General features: G+C 56.6%; 1 protein-coding gene across 1 annotated transcript; it reads right to left on the minus strand.

Annotated features, from left to right (window-relative positions):
- Window positions 1–4,095: 4,095 nt before the first annotated feature.
- NXPH4 (neurexophilin 4) lies at window positions 4,096–26,075 on the minus strand. The gene is made up of 2 exons (XM_058042188.1): window positions 26,018–26,075; window positions 4,096–4,863 (listed from the first exon to the last, which is right to left on the minus strand). The coding sequence occupies exons 1-2, from the start codon at window positions 26,066–26,068 to the stop codon at window positions 4,096–4,098; spliced, it is 819 nt and encodes a 272-aa protein (XP_057898171.1). The 5' UTR covers window positions 26,069–26,075.

The raw sequence follows: 26,075 nt of genomic DNA on the forward strand, positions 1-26,075 counted from the left end.
TTCATTTCCCAGCTTTTTTTTTTTTTCTTTATTTTTCCGCTTTTTTTCCATTTTCATTTTCTGTACAAAAAAAAAAAACAACCCCAAAAACCCCAAAAAGATGCAGAAGAAGCCCCCGAGAGGAGGGGGCACAAGGACTGAGACCCCCCCCAAAAAACACCCACATGTGCCCCCCCTGTGCCCCCCTAAAGGTGGCATCGCCCCCCCAGTGCCCCCCAAGCATGGGGGGGTTCCCCGAAGCTGCATTTGGGGTGACCTCGATGGGTGGGGAGGGGTCTCAGTGGTTTGGGGGGGGGGGGGTCGGGACCCCCAGCACCAGTTGTACCCAATGAGGGGGGGGCAGGAGTGGAGTTTTGGGGGGTGGGGAGGGGTCTCAAGGGGTTTTTGGGGGGGGTCTCAAGGGGTTTTTTGGGGGGTCTCAAGGGGTTTTTGGGGGGTCTCAAGGGGTTTTTGGGGGTCCGGGATTCCCAGTGTTGCAGTGATGGGGTGTCGGTGGGGGAAGGGGCTGGGACCACCCCCCAGAAAAGGTGTACCCCAATGATGGGGTCTCAATGGGGGACCCCAAAAAAATGTGTACCCCAATGATGGGGTCTCAATGGGGGACCCCAAAAAAATGTGTACCCCAATTATGGGGTCTCTGGGGTGGTGGAAGAGACCCCCAAAAAAAGGTGTACCCCAGAACAGGGGGCTGCAGTGATGGGTCTCAATGGGGGACCCCAAAAAAATGTGTACCCCAATGATGGGGTCTCAATGAGGGACCCCAAAAAAGTGTGTACCCCAATTATGGGGTCTCAGAGGTGGAGGGGACCCCCAAAAAAAGGTGTACCACAGAACAGGGGGCTGCAGTGATGGGTCTCAATGGAGGATCCCCAAAAACAGATGTACCCCAATGATGGGGACCCCCAGAACAGGTGTACCCCAATGATGGGGTCTCAGGAGTGGAAGGGACCCCCCAAAAACGGATGTACCCCAGTGATGGGTCTCAGTGGGGGACCCCAAAAAAATGTGTACCCCAATTATGGGGTCTCTGGGGTGGTGGAAGAGACCCCCAAAACAAGGTGTACCCCAGAATGGGGGGCTGCAGTGATGAGGTCTCAATGGAGGATCCCCAAAAACAGATGTACCCCAATGATGGGGTCTCAATGGGGGACCCCAAAACAAGGTGTACCCCAATTATGGGGTTTCAATGGGGGACCCCAAAAAAATGTATACCCCAATTATGGGGTCTCTGGGGTGGAAGAGACCCCCAAAACAAGGTGTACCCCAGAATGGGGGGCTGCAGTGATGAGGTCTCAATGGAGGATCCCCAAAAACAGATGTACCCCAATGATGGGGTCTCAATGGGGGACCCCAAAAAAATGTGTACCCCAATTATGCGGTCTCAATGAGGGACCCCAAAAAAGTGTGTACCCCAATTATGGGGTCTCTGGGGTGGTGGAAGAGACCCCCAAAACAAGGTGTACCCCAGAACAGGGGGCTGCAGTGATGGGTCTCAATGGAGGATCCCCAAAAACAGATGTACCCCAGTGATGGGTCTCAATGGGGGACCCCAAAACAAGGTGTACCCCAATTATGGGGTCTCAGGGGTGGAGGGGACCCCCCAAAAACAGATGTACCCCAATGATGGGTCTCAATGGGGGACCCCAAAACAAGGTGTACCCCAATGATGGGGTCTCAGGGGTGGAAGGGACCCCCAAAAAAAGGTGTACCCCAGGGATGGGGTCTCAATGAGGGACCCCAAAACAAGGTGTACCCCAATTATGGGGTCTCATGGGTGGAGGGGACCCCCCAAAAAAGGTGTACCCCAGGGATGGGGGCTCAATGGGGACCCTCAGAGCAGGTGTACCCCAATGATGGGGTCTCAGAGGTGGAGGGGACCCCCAAAACAAGGTGTACCCCAGAATGGGGGGCTGCAGTGATGGGTCTCAATGGAGGATCCCCAAAAACAGATGTACCCCAATGATGGGTCTCAATGGGGGACCCCTAAACAAGGTGTACCCCAATTATGGGGTTTCAATGGGGGACCCCAAAACAAGGTGTACCCCAATTATGGGGTCTCAGGGGTGGAAGGGACCCCCCAAAAAAAAGGTGTACCCCAGAACAGGGGGCTGCAGTGATGAGGTCTCAATGGAGGATCCCCAAAAACAGATGTACCCCAATGATGGGTCTCAATGGGGGACCCCCAGAACAGGTGTACCCCAATTGTGGGGTCTCAGGGGTGGAGGGGACCCCCAAAAAAAGGTGTACCCTAGAATAGGGGGCTGCAGTGCTGGGGTCTCAATGGGGTACCCCCAAAAACAGATGTGCCCCAATGATGGGTCTCAATGAGGGACCCCAAAACAAGGTGTACCCCAATTATGGGGTCTCAATGGGGGACCCCAAAATAAGGTGTACCCCAATGATGGGGTCTCAGGGGTGGAAGCGACCCCCAAAAAAAGGTGTACCCCAATGATGGGGTCTCAGAGGTGGAGGGGACCCCCAAAAAATGTGTACCCCAGAATTGGGGGCTGCAGTGATGGGTCTCAATGGAGGATCCCCAAAAACAGATGTACCCCAATGATGGGTCTCAATGGGGCACCCCAAAACAAGGTGTACCCCAATTATGGGGTCTCAGGGGATGGAGGGGACCCCCCCAAAAACAGATGTACCCCAGGGATGGGTCTCAGGATTGGAGGGGACCCAAAAAAAAAGGTGTACCCTAGAAAAGGGGGCTGCAGTGCTGGGGTCTCAATGGGGGACCCCCAAAACAAGGTGTACCCCAATGATGGGGTCCCAGTGGATGGGTGGGACCCCCAGAACTGCCTGTACCCCATTGTGCTGCAGGGCTGGGATGTCATTTTGGGGTGGAACCCACAAACCCTGGCCCCAACTGAACCCCAATGATGGAACAGCTTCGGGTGGGGTCCTGGACCCCCAGCACCAACTGTCCCACAACCCAGCACGGAGTGAGGAAGAGGAGGCTGCAGAGGGGGTGACAGGGACCCCCAAATGCCACCGAACCCCCCTGCCCTGCTGCCGTCGGCCAAAATTGGGATTTTCTTGCTGGAAGTTGTAACCTTCTGCACCAGCTGGTAGTCGATGCTGAGGAAGGAGATGAAGATGCAGATGGCCTTGAAGGGCTTGGAGTGATGATGAAGAGGAGGCTGCAGTGGGGGTGACAAGGTGCCAAGTGCCACCAAAGTGCCACCAACCCGCCCCTGTCCTGCTGCCATCAGCCAAAATCGGGATTTTTCTTGCTGAAAATGGGGATTTTCCTGCTGGAAGTTGTAGTCGGGACAGACCTTCTGCACCAGCTTGTAGTCGATGGTGAGGAAGGAGATGAAGATGCAGATGGCCTTGAAGGTCAGTGATGAAGAGGAGGCTCCTGTGGGTGCCACCAAAACCGCCCCTGTTCCCGCTGCCATCAACCAAAATTGGGATTTTCCTGCTGGAAGTTTTAGTCAGGACAAACCTTCTGCACCATCGATGCTGAGGAAGATGAAGATGCAGAAGACCTTGAAGGTCACAGTGATGAAGAGGAGACCCCCAAGTGCCACCACATTCACTGCCCCACTGACATCAACCAAAATCGGGATTTTCCTGCTGGAAGTTGTAGTCGGGACAGACCTTCTGCACCATCGGTTCTGAGGAAGGAGATGAAGATGCAGATGACCCTGAAGGTCACAGTGATGAAGAGGAGGCTCTCATGGGGGTAACAAGGACCCCCCAAATGCCCCTGTCCCACTGCCATCAGCCAAAATAGGGGTTATCCTGCTGGAAGTTGTAGTTGGGACAAACCTTCTGCACCAGCTTGTAGTCGATGGTGAGGAAGGAGATGAAGATGCAGATGGCTTTGAAGGTCACAGTGATGAAGAGGAGGAGAGGAGGCTCCTGTGAGGGTGACAAGGTGCCGAGTGCCACCAAAGTGCCACTAAACCCCCCCCCCCTGTCCCTATGCCATCAACCAAAATAAGGATCTTCCTGCTGGAAGTTGTAGTTGGGACAGACCTTCTGCACCTTGATGGTGAGGAAGGAGATGAAGATGCAGATGACCCTGAGGGTCACAGTGATGAAGAGGAGACCCCCAAATGCCACCAAACCCCTGTCCTGCTGCCATCAGCCAAAGTAGGGGTTCTCCTGCTGGAAGTTGTAGTCGGGACAGACCTTCTGCACCAGCTTGTAGTCGATGCTGAGGAAGGAGATGAAGATGCAGATGACCTTGAAGGGCTTGGAGCAGAGCCAGGCCGCGTGGCTCTGCGTGTGCTCGGTGAAGCAAACCTTGGAAGGGTCGTAGAGGCACGGCTTGTTCTTCCTGGCCCTGTTGGTTTTCTCGTACTCCACGTGGCAGTTGAGCGCCTTGGCCGGGCGCCCCTCGGGCAGGGTGCTCTGCTGGGCACGCAGAGCCGGCCCCGGCAGGGCTGGCACCACCACCTCGAAGCCCACGGCCTTGGAGGGCGGCACGATGCTGACGGAGACGTTGCCCAGGCTGGAGGAGTTGTGTCTGAAGTAAACGCTGAAGGTGCCGTTGATGTGGTCGACGATCTTGCCCGTCACCAGGAGGCTGAACTTGAGCGTTTTGATGTTGAAGTAGAAATCGCCCCAGCCGAAAATCTTCTTGGCGCGGCTGGATTTGAGGCTGGGCTTGCGGTGGGCGCGGGGGTTCGGGGCTTCCAGGGATGTTTGGTTCTTCTGCCAGTGCCAGGGGCTGTGGGAGGTGCCAGCCGGGACCCCCGTGCCCACCCTGGGGGGCTCTGCTGGGATCAGGTGCCCGGGGTGGAGCGCCGGGGGGTTCAGGGCACCGTAGGGCACGTCCTTGAGGAGGGCTGAGGTGCCCATCTCCAGGTAGCCCAAGGCTTTGGGGAGGTGGCCGCCGGCGCACACGGTCTGGGGAGAGGGGAGAGGGGGTGAGATGTGCTGGTGGCCTTCCTCACTCTGCCTGCACCCTCCTCATCCTCCCACCTGGACCCTCCTCATCCTCCTGCACGCACCCTGCTCATCCCTCGGCCTGTGCCCTCTTCATTTTCTACCTGCTCCTCCTTCCTCATCTTCTGCCTACAGCCCCTTCTGTCTGCACCCTCCTCATCCTCCTCCATACACCCTCCCCATCCTCCTGCATACAGCACCTTTCTCTCCTCTACCTGCTCCTCCCTCCTCTTCCTCCCACCTGAACCCTCCTGATCCTTCTGCCTGCACCTTCCTCATCCTCCTGCACGCACCCTGCTCATCCTCTACCTCCAGCCCCTTCCTCATCCCTCTATCTGCACCCTCCTCATCTCCTGCCTGCACCTTCCTCATCCTCCCACCTGAACCCTCCTCGTCACTCTGCCGCACCCTCCTCATCCTCTACCTGCTCCTCCCTCCTCATCCTCTTACCTGAACCCTCCTCATCCTCCTACCCACAGCCCCTTCCTCAGCCCTCTGCCTGCACCCTCCTCATCCTCCTTCCTGCATCCTCCTTGTCCTCTCCCTACTCTCCCTTCTCCTCCTCCCTCCTCATCCTCTCCCTACTCTTCCATCCTCATCCTCTCTCCTGCACCCTCCTCCTCCTCCTTCCTGCGCCCTCCTCATCCTTCTACCTACTCCTCCCTCCTCTTCCTCCCACCCGAACCCTCCTCATCCTCCTGCCTGCGCCCTCTTCATCCTCCTACCTACAGCCCCTTCCACATCCTCCTTCCTGCAGCCTCCTCATCCTCTCCTTCCTCCTCCCTCCTCATCCTCTCCCTCCTGCACGAGCTGGGCTGGGACCAGAGGCTCCATCTCCGAGTTGCCCCCCGTCCCTGGCACTGCCACCAGCGCTCAGACCCAGCTGCCAGCCCCACCGCGGGCCCCCACCCCCTGTCCCTCACCCCGGTGCCCCCATCCTCATCCTCGCGGGGTGCCCGCCGTGCCCTCGTGCCCCCATCCTCATCCTCCCACCTGCACCCTCCTCATCCTCCTGCCTGAACCCTGCTCATCCCCCTGCATGCACCGTGCTCGTCGTCTTTCCTGCACCCTCCTCATCCTTCTACCTACAGCCCCCTCCTCATCCTCCTTCCTCCTCCCTCCTCCTCCTCTCCCACCTCTTCCCTCCTCATCAGGGGCCTTCACCCTCCTCATCCTCCTTCCTGCAGCCTCCTCATTCTCCTGCATACAGCCCCCTCCTCACCCTCCTTCCTCCTTCACCCTCATCCTCCTTCCTGCAGCCTCCTCATTCTCTTGCATACAGCCCCCTCCTCATCCTCCTTCCTTCCTCCTTCTCCCTCCTCATCCTCTCCCACCTCTTCCCTCCTCATCAGGGGCCTTCACCCTCCTCTTCCTCCTTCCTGCACCCCCCTCATTCTCCTGCATACAGCCCCCTCCTCACCCTCCGTCCTCCTTCACCCTCCTCATCCTCTTTCCTGCACCCTCCTCATCCTTCTACCTACAGCCCCCTCTTCACCCTCCTCCCTCCTCCCTCCTCATCCTCTCCCTCCTGCACCAGCTGGGCTGGCACCGCACCATCCCCTCCCCCGTCCCTGGCACTGCCACCAGCGCTCAGACCCAGCTGCCAGCCCCACCGCGGGCCCCCACCCCCTGTCCCTCACCCCGGTGCCCCCATCCTCATCCTCGCGGGGTGCCCGCCGTGCCCTCGTGCCCTGCCAGCTGCCGCGGCAGCCCCGGGCTCGTCAATCACTGTCACCCGGAGCTGCTCGGGGTCACCCGGAGCCCCGCAGGGGGAGCGGGGAGGGGGAGGTGGGCACGGGCACCAGCTGGAGGGGCTGGAAAATCGAGGCAGGATCAGGGAATGGCTCCTGACATTGCTGGGGGTGATGCTGGCATCATGGCTCTAAAATGATTTTTTTTAATTTTATAAAATAAAATATTAACTTTAATATTAATTTTAAAAATATCATCAAAATAAATAGGATAAAAATATATGATAAAAATATGAATTTTTATAAAATAAAAATATTAATTTAATACAAATTTTAAAATGTCATCGAAATAAATACAATACAAATTATATAATAAAAGATCAATTTTATAAAATAAAATATTAATTTTAATATTAATTTTAAAAATACCATCAAAATAAATATGATAAAATTATATGATAAGAATATGAATTTTTATAAAATAAAATATTAATTTAATACAAATTTTAAAATATCATCGAAATAAATACAAGTTATATAATAAAAGATCAATTTTACAAAATAAAATATTAATTTTAATATCCATTTAAAATATAATAAAAATATATAATATATAAAATATTTAAAATAGATTAAAATATAATTAAAAATATAATATAATAAAATAAATTTATTATAAATAAATAAATATATAAAAATATAATGAAATTATTATTATATATTATTATATATAATGTTATATATATTATTATATATATAAATTATATAATAAAAATATTGATTTTATAAAATAAAAATATTAATTCATAAAAGAAATCATTTGATTTTTTTAAAGGAGGAGCAGGATGGCTCTAAAATAAATTTTTAAATTTTATAAAAGGAAAGATTAATTTTGATATTAATTTTAAAAAATAGAATCAAAATAAATATAATAAAATAGTATAATAAAATATTAATTTTATAAAATAAACTAATTTATAAAAGAAATTATTTGATTCGAGATTGTTTTATTTTTAAAGAATCTACAATAAAGATTATCTTATTTTTTAAAGGAGGAGGAGGACGCCTCTAAAACAGAGATGATTTTATTTTTTAAAGGATCTTGCACCTTCTTTCAATTGCCCCAAATTCCCTTCGTTACAGTGGATTTTTCCTTGGAGAAGAATTAAGAGTGAAGAGGCTCCATCTGACCCATGCCTGGGACCCCCCCAAGCTGTGCCAGGGTTCCTAAACCTGCTCTGGCAGTGCCAGGATGGGCTCCTAAACCTGCTCTGGTTGTGCCAGGCTGAGCTCCTAAATCTGTTCTGGCTGTGCCAGGCTGAGCCCTTAAACCTGCTCTGGTTGTGCCAGGATGGGCTCCTAAACCTGCTCTGGCTGTGCCAGGCTGAGCCCTTAATCCTGCTCTGGCTGTGCCAGGATGGGCTCCTAAATCTGCTCTGGCTGTGCCAGGCTGAGCTCCTAAACCTGCTCTGGTTGTGCCAGGCTGAGCCCTTAATCCTGCTCTGGCTGTGCCAGGATGGGCTCCTAAATCTGCTCTGGTTGTGCCAGGCTGAGCTCCTAAACCTGCTCTGGCTGTGCCAGGACGGGCTCCTAAACCTGCTCTGGCTGTGCCAGGATGGGCTCCTAAATCTGCTTTGGCAGTGCCAGGATGGGCTCCTAAATCTGCTCTGGCTGTGCCAGGATGGGCTCCTAAACCTGCTCTGAGAGAGGAACCGTGGCAGCGTGTCTGTGGGAAGGAGATTTGGGGTCTCTCAGCCCATTTGGGGTCTCTCAGCCCATTGAGGGGGGCCAGGGGATGGTGCAGAGCATTCCTGCGTCCCCAGATCTGTGCCAGGCTGAGCTCCTAAACCTGCTCTGAGAGAGGAACTCTGGCATCACGTCCATGGGAAGGGGATTTGGGGTCTCAGCCCATTTGGGGTCTCTCAGCCCCTTTGGGGTGTCTCAGCCCCCTCGGTGGGTGCTGCCGAGCCGCAGCTCAGCTCCATCCCATCCCTGGGACCCCCCTGATCTGCCCCTAAATCTGCTCTGAGAGAGGAACCCTGGGCAGTCCCACCACGTCTGTGGGAAGGGGATTTGGGGTCTCTCAGCCCATTTGGGGTCTCAGCCCATTTGGGGTCTCTCAGCCCTTTTGGGGTCTCCCAGCCCTTTTAGGGTCTCCCAGCCCGTTTGGGGTCTCAGCCCATTTGGGGTCTCCCAGCCCTTTTGGGGTCTCCCAGCCCCTTTGGGGTCTCTCAGCCCATTTGGGATCTCCCAGCCCTTTTAGGGTCTCCCAGCCCATTTGGGGTCTCCCAGCCCGTTTGGGGTCTCCCAGCCCCTCGGGGGGTGCTGCCGAGCCGCAGCTCAGCTCCATGCCCGCACCCCCATCCCGGCCATCCCCCGCTCCCCCCGGCTCTCTCCCGGCTCGGCTCTGCCTCTCCCTTATCTATTTTTCAACGCAGCTTCAAAGCCGGGCGCCCTCAGCCAGCCGGAGAGGGAGGGGCAGGACAGGGATGGGGAGATGATAACGAGGGGAGAGGGAGAGGGGGAACCCCCCCCAAGCTGAGAGGGGTGGGGTCTGCACCCCATCTCTGCACCCATCGGGTCTGGGACCCCCTCACACCCCACTGCGAGCCCCCCCCAAATCTGGGGTTCTCGGCTCATCCTGCCGAGCCCCCACCTCCGGGAAGGGTTTCTGGAAGTTTCTGAGCTCTGAATTTCCATCTCAGTCAGGGCTGGGAGCCAAGGCCGTGCCGCAGGTGCCCGTGCCCTTCCTCCGCTGCCTCAGTTTCCCTTTCCAATCCCCTCGGTGTGGGGTGATGGGGTTGGATTGGGAGAGGCTGAGACGGGAATGGCAGGGAAGGGACAGAAGGGGACAGGAAGGGACAGGGAAGGGACAAGGAAGGGACAGGGATGGGAGAGGAGGGGACAGGGATGGGACAGGGATGGGCAGGCAGTGGAAGCAGAGCGGGACAGACAGACAGACACTCGGGGAAGGGACAGGGATGGGACGGGGGGGACAGGGATGGGCAGGCAGTGGAGCAGAGTCGGACAGACGGACAGACTCGTTGTGCGACAGATCCAGGGGCTGGGGGGGGGGGCACGGATAGAGCAAACCCCCCCCATCCCTGCGGGAACAGAGATGCCCAAACCCCCGCGGTCTCGGGGCCAGCCTGGCACCCCCCCAATCCCCCCAACCCCTGCGCAGGAGCTGCCGGGGGATGAAAGGGAATTGCAGAGCAGCGCTGCAGCCCGGAGAGATCGATCGCGGCATCGGCAGCGCGGGGGGACCCCCGCAGCCCCCGCCGAGCCCTGCTGGGCCGGGGGGGGGCTCGGAGCGGGCGGGGGGAGCAGGCACGGGGAGGTTTGGGGGAGCCAAGGTCACCCCCCCTGTCGGCATTCAGGGCAGGTGCGGAACACCTCGCGTTAAATATTCATGTTCGTGTTCCTGCTCGGTGCCTCCTGTCGGGGTGTGGACGTGCCCTGAACCTCCTGGACACGCCTTGGGGGGGATCTCAGTGCTCCTGAACCTCCTGGACACATCCCCTTTGCCACCCTGTCCCCACCCCTGTCCCGTCCCCATCCCCTGTCCCCGTCCCCTCTCCCACTCTGTCCCCATCCTGTCCCCATCCTGTCCCCATCCCTGTCCCCAGTGCCCCTGAACCTCCTGGACACATCCCCTTTCCCATCCTGTCCCCGTTATTAGCATCACCCTGTCCCCATCCCAGTCCCCATCCCTGTCCCCACCCTGTCCCCATCCTGTCCCCACCCTGTCCCCATCCCTGTCCCCACCCTGTCCCCATCCTCTCTCCCACCCTGTCCCCAGTGCCCCAGAACTGCCTGGACGCATCTTGGGGTGGGTCTCAGTTCCTCTGAACCTCCTGGACATGGCTTGGGTGGGTCTCAGTGCCCTCCTAGACACATCCCCTTTCCCATCCTGTCCCCGTTATTGCCATCATCCTGTCCCCATCCCTGTCCCCATCCTGTCCCCATCCTGTCCCCAGTGTCCCTAAACTGCCTGGACACGCCTTGAGGGGGTCTCGGTGCCCTCCTGGACGTGCTTTGGGGGGGTCTCAGTGCCGCCCCCCTCCCGCTCTGTTCTCAGCGTTGGCCAGCGAGCGGCTCTGCTGCCGCACAGGTTACCCGAGATGTTGTTTTTCACTGTCACATGCACGGCTGCATTTACACAGCTCCCTTCCTCACCCCCTGCTCATCCTCATCCTCATTCTCATCTCCACCCCCCTCCTCATCTTCATCCTCATCCTCATCTTTGCCCCCCTCCTCATCTTCACCCCCTGCTCATCCTCACCCCCTCCTCATTCTCACCCCCTACTCATCCTCATCCTCATTCTCATTCTCATCCTCATCCTCTCCCTCTCATCGTCTTCATCCTCACTGCCATCCTCATCCTCATCCTCATATCGCCATCCTCATCCTCATTCTCATCCTCATCCTCACCCCCTCCTCATCCTCACCCCCTCCTCATCCTCATCCTCTCCTCATCCTCATCCTCATCCTCATCCTCATTCTCATTCTCATCCTCATATCCCCATCCTCATTCTCATCCTCATCCTCATCCTCATTCTCATTCTCATCCTCATCCTCACCCCCTCCTCATCCTCATCCTCATCCCCCAGCATCGTTCCGTGCTTTAGCTGCTCTCCACCCCCCCCGTGTGTCCGCAGGCCCCTGTGGCGCCCCCGGGGCGGGCAGGGCTGCGGGAAGGGCCGGAGGCGGCTGCACAGGGACCGGGGAAGGCTCCCGGTGCCTTCGGCATCAATTTGGTTTGTCAGGCCCGGCGCTGATGGCCACTCACATCCCATTTGCTGCCGGGGCCAGGCGCCGTCAGCTGCTCCCCCGAGAGCCTCGGTCACCTTGGTGGAGGGGAGGGCAGCAGCAAAGGGGGGTTCAGGGGGCTTGGATGGGTTGGGATGAGCTCCAGCACCCGAGAGAGGGGCTGGGAATGATGACGGCACCAGCAAAGGCCTCATTGCCACCAACACCTGTCCCTGTGCCAGGTTTGTCCCCATCTCTGCTGCCAACCTGTTCCCATTCCTACAGCCAGCCTGCGACTGTCCCCATGGCCAGTCTGTCTCCATGCCCACCGTCAGCCTCTTTCTGTTCCTAGCACCGCTCTGTCCCCATTATTAGCACCACGCTGCCCCCATTAATGCCACCAGCCTGTTTCTGTCCCTCCCCTGCCCCCATCCCTACCACCACCTTCTCCCCATTATTGCCACCAGCCTGTCCCCACTAATATCACATCCCTGTCCCCATCCGTCCCACCAGTCTGTCCCCATTATTGCCATTGCTGTCTCCCCATCCCTCCTGCCATCCTGTCCCCATCCTGTCCCCATCCCCTTTCCCACCCTGTCCCCATTAATGTCACCACCCTGTCCCCACTAGTACCATCAACCTGTCCCTGTCCCACCACCATCCTGTCCCCATTAATACCATCATCCTGTCCCTGTTCCTACTGCCAGCCTGTCCCCATCCCTGTCCCCATCCCCTTTCCCATCCTGTCCCCATTAATATCACCACCTTGCCCCCATTAGTACCACCAGCCTGCTCCTGTCCCTACCACCAGTCTGTCCCCATTAATGCCACCATCCTGTCCCCATCCCCTTTTCCATCCTACCCCCATTATTACCATCACCCTGTCCCCAACCCTACTGCCATCCTGTCCTCATTAATACTACCACGTTGCCCCCATTAATACCATCACACTTTCCCCATTAATACCACCGTCCTCTCCCCATTATTGTCACCGTCCTGTCCCCATCCCTACTGCCATCCTGTCCCCACCCTGTCCCCATTAATACCTCCACTCTGGACTCATTAATGCCACCACCCTCTCCACATTATTACCACTACCCTATCCCCACCCCTGTCCTCACCCTGTCTCCATCCACGTTCCCCTCCTGTTGCCATCTCCTTTCTCCCCCTGATCCCATCCCTGTCCCCATCTATCCCTGTCCCCATTATTACCACCATCATGTCCCCATTACCATCACCCTGTCCCCATCCTGTCCCCATCCCCTGTCCCCTCCTGTTCCCATCTCCTTTCTCCCCCTGATCCCATCCCTGTCCCCATCCTGTCCCTATCCCCATTATTACCACCATCATGTCCCCATTACCATCACCCTGTCCCCATCCTGTCCCCATCCCCTGTCCCCATCTTGTCCCTATCCCTGTCCCCATTATTACCACCATCATGTCCCCATTACCATCACCCTGTCCCCATCCTGTCCCCATCCCCTGTCCCCTCCTGTTCCCATCTCCTTTCTCCCCCTGAACCCATCCCTGTCCCCATTATTACCACCACCATCGTGTCCCCATTACCATCACCCTGTCCCCATCCTGTCCCCATCCCCTGTCCCCTCCTGTTCCCATCTCCTTTCTCCCCCTGATCCCATCCCTGTCCCCATCTATCCCTGTCCCCATTATTACCACCATCGTGTCCCCATCACCAGCACCCTGTCCCCATCCTGTCCCCATCCCCTGTCCCCATCTTGTCCCTATCCCTGTCCCCATTATTACCACCATCATGTCCCCATCACCATCACCCTGTCCCCATCCTGTCCCCATCCCCTGTCCCCTCCTGTTCCCATCTCCTTTCTCCCCCTGATCCCATCCCTGTCCCCATCCTGTCCCCATCCCTGTCCCCATTATTACCACCATCGTGTCCCTGTTACCATCACCCTGTCCCCATCCCCTTTCCCCGTCCTGTCCCCATCCCCTGTCCCCTCCTATCCCCACCCCCTGTCATCCTCCCCCTCTCCCTCCTCGTGGTTCCCCCTCTCTCCCCACGGCCCCGGGCTCATCCCCTCCCTGTCACCCGGCTCCTTCGTTAGCACCGGGAGATTAATTGGAGGCGCAGAGCGACAATCCCGGCGGGGCCGCTCCCCCCGGCAGCCTCGGCCCGGGGGCGCCGTGGCATTTCCAAAGGTTAGCGGCAAACAAGGTGCCTGTGACAGCTCCCATTCATCTCCCGGCGCTGCCGCTGCGGCTCCGCGGGGCTGCGGGAGCCGCCCGGAGAGCCCAGGCGTGGCCGGCAGGGTGAGGATGGTGCGGGAGATGGAACGGGAAGGACTTGTAAACAGGATTGTCTGGGGAAATATTTGTGAGATTATGGAAATTATATACGTGGGATTGAAATGAAAGCAGCCAGGGGGTCACAGACAGATAGACAGACACACAGACAGACACACAGACAGACAGGTGAGGATGATGGGGGAGATGGAACAGAAAAGACTTGTAAACAGGATTGTCTGGCAAAAGATTGTGAGATTATGGAAATTATGTAAGTGAGATTGAAATGAAAGCAGCCAGGGGGTCACAGACACACAGACACACACACAGACAGGTGAGGATGATGCGGGAGATGGAACAGGAAAGACTTGTAAATATAAGTCTGGAAAAAAAATTTCTATTAATATAAATATATCAAATATATTTATAAGTCCGGAAAGACTTATATTTATAAGTCTGGGGGGAAAAAAAAAATTTGAGAATATGGAGATTGAAATGAAAGCAAGTTTAGGTGAGCCAGGATGGACAGACAGACAGACAGGTGAGGATGTTGGAGAAGATGAAACAGGAAAGACTTATAAACATGATTGTCTGGCAAGAGATTTTGAGAATATGGAGTAGTTTTTAGGGTTTCCAAAGAGGAGTTTTTAGGGTTTCCAAAGAGGAGTTTTTAGGCTTGGCAGAAAGGGCCCAAAGAGGAGTTTTTAGGGTTTAAAATGTAACACACGGTGACATGCACACGGTGACACTCACGGTGACACACACATGGTGACATACACATGGTGACACACACGGTGACACGCACAGGGTGACACACACGGTGACATACATTTGGTGACATACGTGTGGTGACACACAGTGACATGCACACAGTGACACACACGGTGACACACACGTGCACAGTGACACACACGCAGTGACATGCGTGGTGGCACACACATGGTGACACACAGAAGAGGACACACACACATGGTGACACACATACAGTGACATGCACATGGGTGACACGCATATGGTGGCACACACAGAGAAGGGACATTCCAACACTGACCAGGGCACCCCAAACACCAGAACAGGCAACTTCAACATTGGGATGGGCACCCCAAACACCAAGATGGGCACCCCAAACACCAGGATGGGCACCCCAAACACCAGGATGGGCACCCCACCATTGGGATGGGAACCCCAGAACCAGAATGGGCACACCAAATACCAGAACAGGCAACCCCAGCACCCCAATATTGGCCAGGGCATGCCCAGCACTGGGAAGGGGCACCCCAACACTGAGATGGGCACCTCAACACCGGGATGGGCACCTCCAACACCAGGATGGGCACCCCAAACACTAGGATGGGCATCCCAGCACCAGAATGGGCACCCCCAGCACAAAGAAGGGGTGCCCCAATATTGGGATGGGCATTCCCAATGTTGGCCAGGCATCCCCAGCACTGGTATGGGCGCTCCAGCATCAGGACGGGTGAATCTGGCACCAGCAGCAAATTCACCAAATCCAACCAAACCCACAAAATTCACCAGATCCAACTAAACCCACCAAATCCACCAAGTCCAACCAAAGCCGCCAAATCCAGCAAACACAACTAAACCCAACGAAACCCAACCAAACCCAACCAAACCCAACCAAACCCACCCAAAATTGCCAAGTTCACCAAATCCACCAAACACACGCAATCCAGCAATTTCGTCAAATCCTCCAAACCCACCCAAATCCTCCAAACCCACCAAATTCACCAAATCCAACTAAAACCCAACCAAATCCACCCAATCCAACCTAATCCACCAAATCCAATTAAATCCACCAAATCCACCAAGTCCAACCAAAGCCGCCAAATCCAGCAAACACAACTAAACCCAACGAAACCCAACCAAACCCAACCAAACCCACCCAAAATCACCAAGTTCACCAAATCCATCAAACGCACGCAATCCACCAATTTCGTCAAATCCTCCAAACCCACCCAAATCCTCCAAACCCACCAAATTCACCAAATCCAACTAAAACCCAACCAAATCCACCCAATCCAACCTAATCCACCACATCCAATTAAATCCACCAAATCCACCAAGTCCAACCAAAGCCACCAAATCCAGCAAACACAACTAAACCCAACCAAATCCAACCAAACCCACCCAAAATCACCAAGTTCACCAAATCCACCAAATGCACGAAATCCACCAATTTCATCAAATCCTCCAAACCCACCAAATCCAACTAAAACCCAACCAAATCAACCAAATCCAACCTAATCCACCAAATCCAACTAAATCCACCAAATCCACCAAATCCAACTAAATCCACCAAATCCACCAAGTCCAACCAAAGCCACCAAATCCAGCAAACACAACTAAACCAAACGAAACCCAACCAAATCCAACCAAATCCAACCAAACCCACCCAAAATCACCAAGTTCACCAAATCCACCAAACGCACGCAATCCACCAATTTCGTCAAATCCTCCAAACCCACCCAAATCCTCCAAACCCACCAAATTCACCAAATCCAACTAAAACCCAACCAAATCCACCCAATCCAACCTAATCCACCAAATCCAATTAAATCCACCAAATCCACCAAGTCCAACCAAAGCCACCAAATCCAGCAAACACAACTAAACCCAACGAAACCCAACCAAATCCAACCAAACCCACCCAAAATCACCAAGTTCACTAAATCCACCAATTTCGTCAAATCCTCCAAACCCACCCAAATCATCCAAACCCACCAAATTCACCAAATCCAACTAAAACCCAACCAAATCCACCAAAACCCACCCAAACCCACCACAGGGTCCTTCCATCCCACTCCTGGTGACACCAATGTTCCCAAGCCCTGGTGTCACCTGGAGCAGAACCAGGACCTTCAGGGGGATCAGCTCTGGATCAGCTGCGCCCTCACCCCCCAAACATTCACCTCTCTCCTCTCTGACAGAAATAAAAAAAAAAAAAATGCAAATGTTGCAGCTTTATTAACGGGCTCGGCACGCGCTGGCTAATAAATATTTCATAGCCCGAGTAGGACTTTTTTTCTTTTTTTGCTCTCCCTCCTCCTCCTTCTTTCTTTTTTCGTTTTGGTTCCTTTTCCCTGTCACTCGTTTCCTGCCTTTTTCTTTTCCTCAGCCGTTGTTTTATTTATTTATTACTTTTAAGGGCTTCACGGTGAGGTAGGAGCTGGGAGGAAAAAAAAAAAAAATAAATGTACAAGGCGAGTTTCTCCCCCCACGGGTGAAAAAAAAGGGAAAAGTGCTGTTAAGAGCAAAAGGAAAAAAAATATAATAGAAGGGAGGAGACGGCGGCAGGCAAAGGATTCGGGGCTTGTGTGAGTCATTGGGCTGGAGGAGAAAAGGGAATGAATGGGAAAACAGGAGATAAACGGAGAGGGAGGGGAGCAGAGAGGGGACACGGGGGTGGCAGGGGTGGGGACGGTGGGTGTTTGTCACCCTGCAGCTCCCCGAGATGTAAAACAGGCCTGGAACAGCCTTGGTTGGGTTTTGGGGGGGCTCAGCTCCTTGTGGGGGTCAGTGGGGTGGGGGCTCCTCATGGTCACCCCACTGAGGAGGATGTGGGGACTGGGGAAGATCACGGGGATGGTGTGGGGACAAACAGACAGCAGGGGTGGTTTCCACATCTCCAGTGATGGCCCCCAGGATGCTCCTGCCTCAGTTTCCCTCCAGCAGAACAAAATTCCTCTACCCCTCTTGCAGCAGATGAAGCAGCAGCTTCACCCGAGTCCACCCAAAACTGGGGGGACACAGGGAGCTCACGGGGATGGTGCTGGGGACACATGGCCAGCAGGGATGGGTTCCACATCACTCCCACATCTCCTTGGGGTTTTATAAAAGAAAACTTGGGGTTTATTGCAAAGGGATGCCCCCCAGGATGCTCCTGCCTCAGTTTCCCTCCGTCAGAACAAGATTTCTCTACCCTCTTCCAGCTCTTCAGCAGCTTCACCCCAGGCACCCCAAAAATCGAGGGGACATAGGGATCTCACAGGGATGGTGTGTGGGGACAGCCAGATCCCACATCCCTCCCACATCTCCACCACCAGGGATGTTCCTGCCTCAGTTTCCCCCCAGCAGAACAAAAATTCCTCTACCCCTCTTGCAGCAGATGAAGCAGCAGCTTCACCCGAGTCCACCCAAAACTGGGGGGACACAGGGAGCTCACAGGGATGGTGTGGGGACAAACAGCCAGCAGGGATGGGTTCCATGTCACTCCCACACCTCCAGGATGTCCCTCGGGATGCTCCTGCCTCAGTTTCCCTCCATCCAAACAAGATCCCTGTACCCCAGCACATAGGCAGCAGCTTCACCCGAATCCCCCCCAAATCTGGGGCACCCCAAACCCTCCTCAGCTCATCCCCCACCTCCTGCTCCCCCCCAGGCCTTCCCTCCCCGTTTCACTTTATTATTGCAATAAATGCAGCCATAAAAGTGGCAGGTACTGGCGCTCGCCGCCATCGCTGCTCCCGAGCTATGGAAATGTAATTTCCAGTGTGCCCGGGAAATTTTATAAGATCGTATCAGGAGGGATCATAAATCCCAATCCCAGCCCCCCCCCACAACCTCCCTGCATGAGGCAGGGCCACTGAGAAGGTCACCAGAGAGGGGGGAAATGCCAGGTTGTCCCCTTGGTGTCACCCCATTCCCTCCTGGCATCCCCAGTGCCAGCTGGGGTCTGTCACCCTCAGATATTGGGGGGGTACCAGCAAAGCCCCCACAATAAATTTTGATTAAAAGCCTCCAAGAGACCCACCAAGAGCAGGGGACAGAATGTCCCTGCACCCCCTGGGACCCCCAGGGCTGGATTCAGCCCCGTTCTCACCCTACAGCAGATTTTGATTACAACCCTCCAAGAGACACCCAAGAGTGTGGGGACAGGGGGGTCACAAGGAGGGTGACCCCAATCAGGTGGTGGCTGCCACCAGGAGCAGGGCACAGAATGTCCCTGAACCCCCTGGGCCTCCCTTGGTGCCCTCCTGGTGCCCCCTCAGTGTTGAATTCAGCCCCATTTTCACCCCACGGTGGATTCTGATTAAAACCCTTCAAGAGGCCCCCCCAGAATTGCTGGGAGGTCACAAGGACCGTGACCCACCTCAGCCAGGGTCTGGCTGCCACCAGGACTCCCCTGGCACCCTTTGGTGCCCCCCTGGCACCCTCCTGGTGCCCCCCAGGTTTGGACTCAGCCCCATTTCCATCCCACAGTGGATTTTGATTAAAACCCTCCAAAGAGACCCCCCCAGAAACACTGGGGACCCTCTGGGGTCACAAGGAGTGACCAGGTGGTGGCTGCCACCAGGAGCAGGGGAAACAGTGTCCCTGGCACCCCCTTGGTGCCCCCTTGGTGCCCCCTTTGGTGCCCCCCAGGGTTGGATTTTCAGCCCCGTTTTCCTCTCACAGGTGCCAGGTGAGGTTTTGATGCGGCTCCTCTGCCCCGAGGGGACAATGGGGACAGTGAGAGGGTCACCCCTGGTTTGGCACCAACCCTGGGTGGCACAGGGGATCGGGAATTGATTTGGGGTTGATTTGGGATGGATTTGGGATTATTTGGGATTATTTGGGATCGATTTGGGATCGATTTGGGGTTGATTTGGGGTTGATTTGGGGTTGATTTGGGGTTGATTTGGGACTGATTTGGGGTTGATTTGGGGTTGATTTGGGATTGATTTGGGACTGATTTGGGACTGATTTGGGGTTGATTTGGGGTTGATTGGGGATTGGTTTGGGATTGATTTGGGATGGATTCGGGATAGATTCAGGATTATTTGGGATTGATTTGGGACTGATTTGGGATTGATTTGAGATGGATTCGAGATGGATTTGCGATGGATTTGGGATTATTTGGGATTATTTGGGATTGATTTGGGACTGATTTGGGCTTGGTTTGGGCTTGGTTTGGGGTTAATTTGGGATGGATTCGGGATAGATTCAGGATTATTTGGGATTGATTTGGAATTCATTTCGGATTGATTTGGGTTTGATTTTGAATTATTTGGGATTGATTTGGGACTGATTAGGAAGTGATTTGGGATTTTTTGGGATTGATTTGGGATTGATTTGGAATTGGTTTGGGATTATTTGGGATGGATTTGGGATTGATTTGGGATGGATTTGGGATCAATTTGGGATTGATTCGGGATGGATTTGGGATTGATTTGGGGTTGATTTGGGGTTAATTTGGGATTCATCTGGGATTCATTTGGAACTAATTTGGGATTATTTGGGATTGATTTGGGATTATTTGGGATTGATTTGGGATTATTTGGGATGGATTTGGGATTATTTGGGGTTGATTTAGGAATAATTCGGGATTGATTTGGGATCGATTCCCATCCCTGCTCTGTTCCTCCACAATGACTTTCCTTTTGCAACAGGGGAAAAAAAAGAAAGCAAGGAGGGAGGGGAGGGAGGGAATGGGGGGGCACGGGGCTGTGATTATTCCTCCAGCAGCAATCCAAGCGGCGGCACAGGAAGCTTCATCTTTCCTGGGCCATTTCCCTCCAAAGCCGAGCCAGGCACCGCGGCGAGCCTGGAGCTGGGCCAGCCTGGGGGGGGCTGGGGAGGGGGCTCAGCTCGATGTCACCCCCCCAAATTTGGGGTCACCGGCGGCGGGGGGGCTCCTTGAGAGGATGCAGAAAGAGCGGGCAAAGTCATTAACGCCGGAGTGTTAATTGGCAAGGGTGTGATCGGTGATTAGTGATTAGCGGTGGGGGCTCAGCTGTGCTGCCCCCCCCCTCCTTCCCTCCCCATCCCGGCCACCTCTGCCAATCCCCAGAGGAAAAATCGCAATTAAAAATAGGAAAAAGCAATAAAAGCCAAGCAGATCGGCACCGGGGAGGGCAGGGTGGGTGGGTTTGGCTGGGGGGCACCCAGGGGTGCCCCCCCCCTTCCCCATTCTCTGCCTCCCCCCCCCTCGCCGAGGCTGCGCCAGCCACGCTCCAGGCTCCAGCCTTATTGAATCTCCCAGCTTGGGGTGCAAAGGGCACCAGAGGGAAGAGTTATTAAAAAAAGGGAAATGAGTCGCTTGGAAACCTTCTTTCGGAATAACACTGCGTGTTTGTTTGGCGATAGATTAGCTCAGCCATGCTGAGCACACACACAGCACCCGCCGCAACGGCGGCCACGGTACCGGGGGTGCAGGGGGCTCATCCCGGTACCGGGGGGTGTACAGAGCCCATCCCGGTACCGGGGCATGAACAGAACCCATCCCGGTACAGGGACATGCACAGAGCCCATCCCGGTACCGGGGCATGCACAGAGCTCATCCCGGTACCGGGGAGCTGCGGGAACGGTACCGGGGGTGCAGGGGGCTCATCCCGGTACCGGGGGATGCACAGAGCCCATCCCGGTACCAGGGAGCTGCAGGGGGCTCATCCCGGTACAGGGACATGCACAGAGCCCATCCCGGTACCGGGGCATGAACAGAACCCATCCCGGTACCGGGGCATGCACAGAGCTCATCCCGGTACCGGGGGATGCCCAGAGCCCATCCCGGTACCGGGGCATGCACAGGGCTCACCCTGGTACCGGGGAGCTGCGGGAACGGTACCGGGGGGTGCACGGGGCCCATGCCGGTACCGGGACATTTCCAGAGCCCATCCCAGTACCAGGACATGCCCATCCCGGTACCGGGGGGTGCAGGGGGCTCATCCCGGTACCAGGGGATGAACAGAGCCCATCCCGGTACTGGGGGTAACACGGGGCCCATCCCGGTACCGGGATATGCACGGAGCCCATCCCGGCCCGGTGGGCACAGGAACGGTACCGGGGGGTGCAGGGGGATCATCCCGGTACCGGGACATTTCCAGAGCCCATCCCGGTACCGGGGCATGCACGGGGCCCATTCCTGCCCCGGGGAATGCACAGGGCTCATCCCGGTACCGGGGGATGCATGGAGCTCATCCTGGTACCGGGGGATGCACGGAGCTCATCCCAGCCCCACGGTACCGGCCCGGTTCGGGGAGCCACAGGAACGACCCCGGGGGATGAACGGAGTTCATCCCGGTACCGGGACATGCACAGAGCCCACCCCGGTACCGGGACATGAACAGAACCCATCCCGGTACCGGGGCATGAACAGAACCCATCCCGGTACCGGGGAGATTCACGGAGCCCATCCCGGCCCCGCAGGCACCGGGGGTCAGCACCCCCAGGGACCCCCGACCCCACACAAACCCCACACAAACCCCACATCCTCTCTCCTCTGATCCCCAAATACGCCTCACACCTCCGAGCCCGAATTTGGGGTGAATTCCCCCAAAAACAGGAGCTGGAGAGGCGGAATTGGGGTGCCCTTGTGTGGAAAGGGCTGGCAACCTCCAGGGACCCCACAAAAACCCCACACAAACCCCAAACCCTCTCTCCTCTGACCCCAAATACGCCTCACACCTCCGAGCCCAAATTTGGGGTGAATTCCCCCAAAAACAGGAGCTGGAGAGGCGGAATTGGGGTGTCCTTGTGTGGAAAGGGCTGGCAACCTCCAGGGACCCCACAAAAACCCCAAACCCTCTCTCCTCTGACCCCAAATACGCCTCACACCTCCAAGCCCGAATTTGGGGTGAATTCTCCCCAAAAACAGGAGCTGGGGAGGCGGAATTGGGGTGCCCTTGTGTGGAAAGGGCTGGGCAGCAGCTGCCGAGAGCAAAACCATCTGTCACAAACCCAGGTGGCACCTCCGGGGTGACAGCGAGGGACAAAGTGGATGAGTTTGGCATCGCGGGCCACCCGCACGGCAGGATTCACCTGCAAAGGGTTAAACCGGGGAGGAAAAGCTGCGCAAAGGGTTAATTTGGGCAGGAAAAGCTGCAAAGGGTTAATTCGAGAAGGAAAAGCTGCCACAGCCACACTCAGGTGTTCACAGACAGCCCGGATTGGCCCGCGAAGGGTTAATTTGGGCAGGAAAAGCTGCCAGGAACGCTCAGGTGTTCGCAGAACGTGCCAGCAAGGAGGGAAACTGAGGCACGGGGATGTGGCCAAGGCACGTCCTGGCATGGAGCGGGGTGAGGAAGGACAGACGGACAGACAGACAGACAGACAGACATCGCTGTGCCCGTCCTGCTGTGGCACTTAGCCATCCCACCGCGGCTGGTTTTGCCCGATTTTGCCCAATTTTGCCCAATCCCTCCTCTGCTGAGTCTTGCCCAGGCCTGGGTGCGGTCACCCCCATGCCAGGGGCACCCAGGGTGGCACCGGCCCTGCAGGAACCCCCGGGGATGCTCAGAGAACGACCCCGAGGCACAGCCGAGGGTCCTGGGGGTGTCACATATTGGGGGTCCCCACATCTGGGGGGTCCCACACCTCAGGGGTCTCAGACCCTGGGGTCCCCACAACTCGGGGGTTCCACACTTTGGGGGTCCCACAACCTGGGGGTCTCATACACCGGGGGTCTCACACCCTGAGGGTCCCCACACTTTGGGGGTCCCCACAACTCGGAGGTCTCACACCCTGAGGGTCTCCGCATGCTGGGGATGTCACACCTTGGGGGTCCCCACATCCTGAGGGTCCCCACCTCTCGGGGGTCGCACACACCGAGGGTCTCACACATTGGGGATCCCACATCTCGGGGGTCCCCACAGCTTGGGGGTCCCCAAAACTCGAGGGTCCCACACCGGGGCGTCCCCATACCCTGGCGTCCCACAGCTTGGGGGGTCCCCACATCCTGGGGTCCCCCCCACCAATCCAGCCCCCCAAAAGACCCCGGGAAAGTTTCTCCCCAGCGATCCCGCAGAGCCGAGCGGCAGGAACGGCTCCGGTGCCCCCCTGGCACCCGGTGGGCACCGGGCTGGGCAGAGCCCGAACCCCCCCGGACCCCTGGCAAACGGGGGGGGGGGGGGCGGTTCTGGATCCCCACCCCAAATGGATCAGGGGGGTCCTGGACCCTCACCCCAAACGGGTCAGGGGGGTGCTGGACCCTTATCACAAATGGGTCAGGGGGTCCTGGACCCCCACCCCAAATGGATCAGGGGGGCTCTGCACCCCCAAATGGATCAGGGGGCTCTAGACCCTCACCCCAAATGGATCAGGGGGCTCTAGACCCTCACCCCAAATGGATATGGGGGGTCCTGGACCCTCACCCCAAATGGGTCAGGGGGTGCTGGACCCTCACCCCAAATGAATCAGGCTGGCTCTAGACCCCCACCCTAAATGGGTAAGGGGGGCTCTGCACCCCCAAATGGATCAGGGGGCTCTGCACCCCCACCCCAAATGGATCGGGGGGCTCTGCACCCCCAAATGGATCAGGGGGGCTCTGGACCCCCATCCCAAATGGATCAGGAGGGTCCTGCACCCCCACCCCAAATGGATATGAGGGGTCCTGGACCCCCGCCCCAAATGGGTCAGGGGGGCTCTAGACCCCCACCCCAAACGGCTCAGAGCATCTCCCTGGATGCTCCTGCCCCCCTCACACCCACCCCATGCCCCAAACCACATCGGCGCCCCCTCCCCAGCTCGGAGCCCCCTCCCCATCCCCGCCGCCCGGGTGGGTGGGTGGGTGGGGCAGGGAGGGGATGGAGGGGGGGCGGGGGGGGGGCCAGGGCAGCGCCCCGCTCCGGATTCGATCAAAACAAACCCATTTATCTTGAACCGGCTCCAGCAGCGCCAGATGCTCCGCAATGGATGGACACGGGGAAAGGAGGGAAGGGGGGGGTCACGCAGAGCCGCCCCCACACTCCACAGACAGACGGACGGACGGACGGACAAGTTACGGGAGCCTTTGCCTTGGGTGGTGCAGAGAGGAGGAGGAGGGTGAAGGAAAGGGAAGGGGGAAGGGGGGGTCCCTGATGTGCATCCAATTCCCGAGAGGGAATTGACTCGTTTGATTTTATTCATGAAACACAGAAAGTAAAAATGGAGTGTCAGGGAATCAGATCCGCTGGGTGATGAGCGCGACCCCCCCCCCACCTCCCTCCCTCCGGCCAAACTGGGGGGGGGGCTCCATCCAACCCCCCCCCCCCCCCCACTCCTGACCACCGAGGGGTTCCAATGGGGGGGACATTATTTGGGGGGGGGGGTCCCTGCGGCTGCAGCCCACCGAGCAGCAAAAGGGGGGTCCCCCAAACCCCCCAGGCCTGTCCAGACCCCCGTGTGTCCTCCCCATGGTTGGGGGGGGCTCTGGGTGAGGTGGGATAAACCCCCCCCCCCCCCAAAATGGGTGCAGGAGACGGGACAGGGATGAGGCGTCACCTCCGCAGGTGATTTTGGGGTTCGTGTTTGGGGAACCCCTCAAATCCTGCTTGGGGTTCCCCCCAAATCCTGCATGAGGACCCCCCCTCAAATAATCCTGCATGGAGACCCCCACTCAATCCCCAACACTATGGGGGGGTCCCCTTGTTCTCCCTCCCGTTCCAGGTGTGCTGCAGGTGCGGGGTGCGGGACAAGGGGGGTCCCCCAAGCCCCCCCCGACCCCCCCCCCAAATCCGTGGCCGTCCCCCCCCCCCCGGTTCCGTCTCGCTGCCCCCCCCCCCCCGCACCTGCCAGACGGCGCCTCTGCAATGGGGGGGGGGGGGGGGAAGGAAAACAAATCTTGGGGGGCTTCACCAACCACGGGACCCCCCCCAATACCACAACTCCGGGACAGCCCCATCTTGGGCTGGGGGGGGGGGCAGGACCCCCCATAAAACTCTCACATTGACCCCCCCCAAACTCACGTATGACCCCCCCCCCAAACCTCCGTTCTTTTCGTGATTGTCAGAGCCTCCCCAATGCTCGTTACCCCCCCAAAACCGGACCCCTAAATCTGTACGACCCCCCCCCAAAAATCAGCACGACCCCCCCCCCTCACCAGGACCCCCAATTTCTCCTGCACCCCCCAATAACTGCATGGACCCCCCCCAATTCATGACACCCCCCAAACCTCCGTTCTTTTCGTGATTGTCAGAGCCCCCCCAATGCACGAAACCCCTCCAAAAGCGGACCCCTAAATCTGCACCACCCCCCCCCAAAAATCTGTACGACCCCCCCCCCCACCAGGACTCCCAATTTCTCCTGCACCCCCCAATAACTGCAGGACCCCCCCCCAAAGTCGCATTTGACCCCCCCAAACCTCCGTTCTTCCCGTGACTGCCACAGCCCCCCAATGCACGAAACCCCCCCAAAACCGGACCCCTAAATCTGCACGACCCCCCAATAATGCACGACCCTCCTAATTCATGACACTCCCCCAAAAATCTGCACGACCCCCCAATAATGCACGACCCTCCTAATTCATGACACCCCCCCAAAAATCTGCACGACCCCCCCCCGCACCAGGACCCCCCCCGGATTTCTCCTGCACCCCCCAATTGCTGCACGACCCCCCCCCAAATTTCCCGGTAACCGCGCACCCCCCCCCGCCCCGTGCCGGTAACCGCGCACCCCCCCGGTGGTCCCGGTGGTCCCGGTGGTCCCGAACCCCCCCCCGGTACCTGCAGCAGCAGCAGCCCGGGCCCGAGCAGGGGCAGGCGGCGGCGGAGCATCGCGGGG

This window comes from Melospiza georgiana, chromosome 29, assembly GCF_028018845.1.
Source record: "Melospiza georgiana isolate bMelGeo1 chromosome 29, bMelGeo1.pri, whole genome shotgun sequence".
NCBI classification, from domain to species: Eukaryota; Metazoa; Chordata; class Aves; order Passeriformes; family Passerellidae; genus Melospiza; species Melospiza georgiana.